Source organism: Nematolebias whitei, chromosome 15 (assembly GCF_014905685.2).
Source record: "Nematolebias whitei isolate Nwh7 chromosome 15, NemWhi1, whole genome shotgun sequence".
Classification (NCBI taxonomy): Eukaryota; Metazoa; Chordata; class Actinopteri; order Cyprinodontiformes; family Rivulidae; genus Nematolebias; species Nematolebias whitei.
The window spans coordinates 46848815-46857075 of NC_056512.1; the positions used below are offsets into that span (position 1 = coordinate 46848815).

Below are 8261 nucleotides of genomic sequence, written 5' to 3' on the forward strand. Positions count from 1 at the left end.
ACAGGTTGGTTCGACAGGTTGGTTCAACAGGTTGGTTCAACAGGTTGGTTCGACAGGTTGGTTCGACAGGTTGGTTCAACAGGTTGGTTCAACAGGTTGGCTCGACTGCACAGTGCAGGGTGAATGCAAACGCACCAGCTCAAATGTAACAAAAGGTCATGAATATTGGTCCCCAACCGAACCGAGTCTACCGGACTATCAGGTGTGAATGCACCCTAAATTGTAGAATCTTTGGTGCTCAGCCCCTGTACAGCCGTGCACTCACGCCGCCATCTAGGGTGCAGTCACCATCACAGCTAACCTGTTAACCCATTTCAAGACGGCCACCACAGCTGGTTAATAGATGGAATTAACCCTAATATTCACAAACATTTAATAAGCGAAACGTTAAACACTTGAAGTTTTTAACAACATTTCATTTTTATTCAACACATTTGTCAGAAAATATTAATTTGACAAAGTGATAAAAACAAAGAACAGTTGGACATGCTGAGTGAAGAAAATGAAGTCTCTTAAAACCCAGAAGAACTTTCTGTGGGTTTGGACCCAGAAGACGCGGTGCTGATGCCCTGAAAGACGAGGTGGTTCCGTCTCTCTGTGAGGGAGGACAGGCAACGTGGATCAGGTTCTGGTTCCGTCTTCACTTGATTCGAATTTCAAAGCAGAGACAGTTGCAGGAGTTGCACTCTGGAGGCTGGCATGTGCAGGTGCAGTCCATGTGGACACACTGTGGACAACCAAAGGACAAATGTGGACACACTGTGGAGAACCTGAGAACAAATGTGGACACACTGTGGACAACCCGAGGACAAATGTGGACACATTTTGGACAAGCAGAGGAAAAATGTGGACAACTGTGGACAACCAGAGGAAAAATCTGTCTGTCTAAAGCAGGTCTCTGTTGTGACTCAGTGAGACTAACCTGAATAAATAAAAGTTGAATGAAAATCATCCGGCTGAAGGAAACATGCTGAACTTTGTTACATTTTTTAAGCTTTCGTGCTCAGCTCCTGCACAGCCATGCGCTCATGCCGCCATCTTGCCGACAAAATGAAAACTTTGCCGTCTGCTTGAAAAGTTTCACCCTTTGTCTCTAGACCTGTCCAGGTGTCCCCGCCTCTCACACAGGGACTGCTGGAAACAATATGGACTGGAGAGCGGGGACCTTGTACCAACGAAATGGTTCCACGCACGTTGGGAAATATCCAAATAAACGTTGCGTAAAATCAGGCATATTTTTGACCTGTGGCAAGAACATGCTGCTGACCTCCATAGTATCAGAGCACAAAGTACTGGAACTCACGTAAATACACAGAAATATACATTCTATCTTTCGCCTTTCTCTTCCGGTTCTGGTAAGATGATGGACTGCAGCTCCCCCCGGCATCTCTGTAGCCTTTTATCATCAAACTGACCCATTTTTTGAACCGGACTAAAGTTGGTCCCCTTCCAACTGAATTCAGTGTTCAGTGACTCAGAGAGCCGGATGGGACCGTCCAAAAAATTCTTTCGGTCCAGGACCGGCCGCTCCCACCCCACCGGTCACTCTGAGTGCACCCTGCCGGCCAGGTGACCCCTCGAGCCGGGGAGTCGTCTGGTTTCTAGTCTTGTGTCTGCTAAAATAATTCCAAACAGTTTGAGGCCTTAGCTACTAGATAGTAGATACTTCCGGTAAGATGGCGCCCGTGTACATGGCTTGCAATCCACCTCTGCTGATGGTGTTCGGATTATTTTTGTTTTGTTCCTTTTTTATCTGTGACATAAACTCATTGCTGATGTATGACTGACAACAGCTTCTGGATCTTCGTTTTTCTGTCACCGATGTCGCTTATTTGTAACAATATGAGCGTACCTCTGGACCCCCCCCCCCCCCCCCCCCCCCCCCCCACCCCCCCCCCCCCCCCCCCCACCCCCCTGCTGGCAGACGTGCCAGCTTACCTCCGCTGAGCTCCTCACCTCCCTGCCTGGAGACATCGCTTCAGACACCGGGGAAAACGTGCTGGGAGGCTGGTAAAGTGTAAAGACCTGTGAGCTGCATCTTCCTCTTCAGCTGGCGGTCATGGTTTCCATCGCCAGCTTCCCGCGTGCCCGGACCAGGTAAACAACAGGAGTTGTCAGCCGGTGCGCAGCTCGGACCGACCCAGAGGGGCTGTTATTGAAAACCTGAGGCCAGGCGCGCGCAAACTTCACCGCTGCCGGATCCGGATGTGTTTGGTCAAAGCAAGATCTGTTACCAACAAAACTTTTATCCTCAGGGATTACTTTCAACAGCACGAGTTGGACTTTTTCTGCATCACAGAGACTTGGATGTCTCCGGGTGAGTCCAGCGTCTTGACGGAATTATTACCACCGAACTGTCTGTGTTTTAACGCCTTGCAGCCATCAGGCCGGCGCGGTGGTGGATTATTAACAATATTCAAATCAACTTTTGACTGTAAACAACTGCCCATCCCAGTTTCCCACGCCAGCTTTGAGCCGAGCGTCTTTGAACTCGGACATTCACCTGCGACGTTATTTGCACTCGTCTACCGCCCACCTCGATCTAACGATTTCATAAATGAGTTTTCTGACTTCTTGACTGAAATCACACCAAAATATGAGCATGTTTTCATTATTGGGGACTTTAATTTGCACATGTGCTGTCCTGAGAAGCCCTTGGTTAAGGACTTTTTAGATTTACTGGACTCATTTAAACTAACTCAGCATGTAAACAGTCCCACCCAAGAGTGTGGACATACACTGGACCTTGTTTTAACTCATGATATGACTGTTAGTGATCTTGTTATTGGTGATAATGTTTTTTCAGACCACATGCCAGTCCGGTTTGAGTTCACCCTCCCCCATCTACCTCCTAAGCCGTGCATTCCTGCACGTAGGACTTGGACCATTAACCACTTCACTGCCACACGTTTCACAGATGCTTATAACTCTGAAATGATAATTCAGGCCCCAGTGTTTCTCACTCATAGGCGTCGCAACCATTATATGTGAAGGGGACAAGTCCCCCCCACATTAAAAAAACGTTAATTTGGACCCCCCCACTTTTACTATATAACATTAGTTCAGGCGGTGCAGTTTCTCTTTCTTCGTGAACGAATCCATTGCACTTGATTAATAGGAGAATATTGAAGCCACTAAAACTCCACTCCAGCTTTTCTTGGTTACCTCCAACTCTCCACCGTCCCTTCCTGCCTCTTGCCTCGGCAGAAAACGCGCACAGGTGGAGGTACCTGTGTTACTCGCTCGCCAGTTAAGCAAGCTTTGTGTGGGCAGTGGTTGACCAGGGGGTTGATCATCAACATATATTCATGTTAGGAGGAGAGAAGTGGAGAGCTACGTCTGTAGCATGTTATCTTAGCAGTAACAGACGCTGTGAGACGCTGCAGGTGTAAGAGACTCTGTGTGTTCAGGTGCATTAAAGTTAAAATATCTTTGAACCCCCACACCTTATTGTCCTCAAGCTTCATGACAAACATCATTTAGATGTCGTGTTGAACACAAGTAAAAAAGTCCAGTGGTGATGTTTTTTATTTCTCTATAAAGACAAATAGAGTCGACCTGACGCTTTGTATTAAAGTGTATTAAAGTTAAAATTACTTTAAAACCCACAACTGAATTTACACAAACTTGGTGAGAAATATGTTTTAAATGTGTGGAATTAAAGGAAATCTAGGTGAAATGCTGCTTTTTTTGTTCACTAGTGAACACCTTTTTTTACGTGCGCACACACGTGCACGCATGCACGCTCGCGCGCGCACACTTTCATTGTGTCCCCCCCACATTACAGATGCTTCTGACGCCCTTGTTCTCACTACTACTGAGGAGCTGACATCCCAGTTCAACTCTGTCTGCTTAAAGACTCTGGATCATGTTGCACCTGTTAAAACCAAAAAAATCAAAACTGAGAGCAGAACCTTGGCTGAGTGACGTCACCAAGGCCGTTAGGCAGCAATGTAGGAGGGCGGAGCGCAAGTGGAGGAAAGACAGGCTGCAGGTCTCTTTTCAAATACTTAAAGAGAGTTGGCGCCGTTATCAGAAAGCAGTAAAAACTGCTAAATCCAAATACATTTCTTATATCATAATCTCAAACTCTCACAACCCACGTGTCCTCTTCTCCACCCTAAACTCTGTTCTCCACCTCACTGAAACATCACCTTTGGAAGCCTCGACTGAGCTGTGCAACAACTTCTTACATTTCTTTTTGGAAAAATTGTGACCACCAGAGCTCTCATTTCCCCTCCAACTCATGACCCATCCATCCCACCTCAAGCTGTAGCTCCTTTTGACCATTTTGAACCCATCACTCTATCTTCTCTAGAGCAGGTCATGTGCAGCTTGAAACCTTCTGGTTCCCCCTTTGATGTGGTCCCCCCTTGACTACTAAAGGAGGTGTTTCCAACTCTAGGTCCGTCCATTCTTGATATAGTAAACAGTAGTTTATCCACTGGCGTGGTGCCAAAAACCTTTAAACATGCTGCCGTCCAGCCTCTCCTGAAAAAAACAAACCTTGACCCCTCAGTCGTGTCCAACTTCCGGCCTGTCTCCAAACTCCCATTTGTTTCTAAAGTACTGGAGAAAATAGTCGAACCCCAGTTGAAGTGCTTCCTGGAGGATCACGCCATCTTAGAGCTTTTCCAATCTGGCTTTAAACCTCTCCACAGCACTGAAACTGCCCTGCTGAAGGTCTTCAACGACATCTTCAGATTCACAGATACCGATGATTCTGTGCTGCTTGTCCTGTTGGACCTCACAGCCGCCTTTGACACCATCGACCATGAGATCCTCGTTGCTAGATTAGAGCAGTGGGTGGGCGTCACAGGGTCAGCCCTCAATTGGTTCAGATCTTATCTCACTGACGGATCAATTTGTGTCTCCATCAAGGATTTTAGTTCTGCAGAGGCAGAGCTTAAATGGGGGGTTCCGCAGGGGTCCATCCTGGGTCCCCTCCTATTCTCTGTATACCTGCTGTCGCTTGGTGCTATTTTCCGGAAACACAACATGTCCTTCCACTTCTATGCCAATGACTGTCAAATTTAGTTCCCACCAATACAAAATGGTACATGCTCTATTCAACCTCTGCTCCACTGCCTGGGTGACATCAGGGACTGGATGGCTTTAAATTTCTTAGGTTTCAATGAAAAGAAGTCTGAAGTCATGTTGTTCCCTCCCAATGACACGATCACAAACCACTGCATCGACCTCTCCACTCTAACCCTGTCAGAAAAACAAAGAGTCACTAATCTGGGTGTGATAATGGACCATTCCCTGAAACTTAACGATCATGTAAACATGATTGTTAAATCATGCTTCTTCCAACTGAGGCGACTGTCTAAACTGAAGCCCATATTGTCCAAAAAGAACCTGGAGACAGTAATACATGCATTCATTACATCTAGGCTTGATTACTGCAATTCACTCCTGTTTGGTATCAGTCAGACCTCTATTGCACGACTACAACTGGTCCAGAATGCAGCAGCCCCATTTTTAACCAGTACAGGCAAAAGAGAGCACATTACACCAGTTTTGGCCTCACTGCACTGGTTACCGGTTCACTTTCGAATCCAGTTCAAAATACTCCTGTATGTCTACAAATCACTGAACAGTCCCCACCCCCGTCAGACAGGCCCCCTCCCTCTCGGTTTTCAAGTCCCGTTTAAAAACTCACTACTATTCAGTAGCTTTCAACACCAGATGATCTGTGTTTGATCCTGTATACTTCACACTGGTTTGTCGTCATTATCTGCATCGTTTTAGTCTATATTCTATGATTTACCTCATTTTGTATTTTGCTTTGTGTGTTACCTGTTGTTCTGTCTGTACAGCACTTTGTTTAGCCTTGTAGCTGTTTTAAGTGCTTTATAAATAAAATGGTATGGTATGGTAGCTGTAAACATCACCTTGAATAGAAGCCAGATCTTATCTGTAGTGGGTTGTTATCGTCCCCCCCTCAGCAACACCTGAAGCTCTGTCCTCCCTGATTGAATTCCTTGGAAATTTAAAATTCAAAGAGTTTTTTTGGCAGGAGATTTCAATATCGACTGGGATAAGTCGACCCCCCCCTGTGATAAATTCAAGGAATGTTGCTTATCACTTAATCTAACCAAAGGATCGGGCCAGGAACAGATGGATGGAGTGTTTGTGTGATGTTGCACCCCAGCTCAATAACAGCCGCCGAGACGCTATTAATTATGGGCGATTCCACCTTCTGCACTACTCAAGCAGCCACTAAGTCAGATTATATGATAGAACAGTGATTTTATTTACAATAGTTAAATTATTGACTTTGTGGAGTCTTACCAACTTCAGGCCCAAACAACAAACAAAACAAACCACTGGATTTTCTCTTACCTGAAAAAAAAAATCAAATGAACCAAACCACAAGTCTCTTACCTCACTGTGCTCATGGAATACAGGAGAAAAGTCTAAATAAAGTGTCAGCTCACCTCCACAAACTCCTCACTAAACTTTTTACAACTACAGGATCTAAAGTTGATGACAGGTCAGCTGCAGCAGGTTGGGAATGGAAGCAGACATCATCCTCCTGCAGCTCCTCTGTGCAGCATCTCAGCACCTGCACAATAATTTGCACGTTTTTGTCTTTCACATTTTTTTTTTGATAATTCACACACAATTAACAGTTTCACACACGCACACACAAAGAATGACTTACAGCGATTCCTGATGGATGAAAAATAACATCCTGGTCGGGGTTTTTCTTTCACTTTATCCTGGATTCTTGTCAGCAGCCCGACATGTTTTCCACTTAAATTTGGTGATGTGTCCGTTGTGACATTGTCGATGTTACTCCACAGTAGCTTCATTCTCTCATGACAGCAGACGGTTATAAAAATCCTCTCTCCGTGTTTTTCCTTTCAGAGACTCCAGGGTCAAAAACACCTCCATTATCTCAAAACTGTTGTTAATCCAGCAGATTTAAAAAAAAGGAGATGAGCAGTGTCCTTTATTACTTTCATCCAGTAAACTGTAACTTAAAGGACTCTCTCTGCCTTTTAGTTTATTTTGCTAAATCTTAATCAGTTCCACAAGGCGAGTCACAATCCTGCGTGATAAACTGATTTTATTTTATTTTTTAACTTATTTTGGCCCTCCGGACACAATAGACCTGCTCTGTTTTTACCAGGTTTAAAAAAATCGCAATCGGAGAAAGGCTTGCTAGCATAGTTAGCAGTTAGCAAAGTGTACTCTTTGAAAACCGCAAGTTTTTTGGCATAAAAACTGCCTTTGATTGGACCTCAGTGAAACAATATGTTGTGTCCACCCCATTTTAAACACGACACTCACTGTACACTTTTTTCTTTGATAAACACGTTTTTACAGACGAGTTCAGGCAAAGTAAAAATAAAAGTGTTGAAGAAGAAATTACTTCTTCTCCCCTTGCCTGTAATACACGCCAGTGTCTGTAGTGCGCCTCTACTGGGGAAATGCTGGAACTACAGGTAAAACAACACCAGGTTTTTTTTTTTTCACTATTAAATAAATTTTTTTTTTTATATAATTTGAACCAGTGGCAGTTTAACCTCTTTTTGGGGGGTGCTTAAGCACCCCAAAATTTTACCTCAGCACCCCTAAAAAATAAAGCATAATTTTTTAAAATTTATTTTATTGTTCAAATTTTGGACAATTTCGGCAGGCCAATTAAAAAGCCCAACGAGTCGTATACGGCCCGCGGGCCGGGGTTTTCCCATGCCTGCCTTAGACCCTGTCGAGCTGCCGTGAACCGTCTGCCATGTGAGACAGCTGGCTTCTAGGATGCCCTCTGAACCACAGTGCACCCTGTTGAGCTCATACGTATGAAAAGTGATCGGACGGTGCAGCTCGCTGCATATTTTAGTGACTGCTCTTCATGTGCATACATTTCATGTATATTTATGACCTCAGAGGGGACAGCAGAGGGATGGAAGGCCGTTTGTTCTTACTGAAGGGGAGGAGCAGACGTCGGGCAGGAAGGAGCGCACGGTGGGCAGGCGGCAGTCACACTTTTCAGCCAGTCTGAAGCACTGCTCACACATGGAGATGTTTGGACAGCAGCAGGGACAGTGGACAGAACACTGGTCCTGTGGGGAAAATAGGAATGAAGCATGACTATTGTCTCAATGTCCTCTGCAGTCCTCACACACACAGAAGACAATTCAACTCTTTAGCTGCATCTGCAGCCATGGAGAAAACAACACATTGTTGTTGTTGTTGTCAACGGGACTGTGTGTGTTGTTGTTGTTGTAAACAGAACTGTGTTGTTGTTT

At 45.0% G+C, this 8261-nt stretch overlaps 1 protein-coding gene across 1 annotated transcript in view; it reads right to left on the minus strand.

Moving 5' to 3' along the window:
* Positions 1–493: 493 nt before the first annotated feature.
* Positions 494–8261, minus strand: part of si:ch211-198p11.6 — an 11341-nt gene continuing 3573 nt past the window's right edge. The window contains exons 4-5 of the mRNA XM_037688777.1: positions 7938–8075; positions 494–727 (exon numbers count right to left, since the gene is read on the minus strand). Of these exons, the coding sequence (XP_037544705.1) occupies positions 641–727; positions 7938–8075 (225 nt within the window). The 3' untranslated portion in view covers positions 494–640. The remainder of the gene's footprint in view (positions 728–7937; positions 8076–8261) is intronic.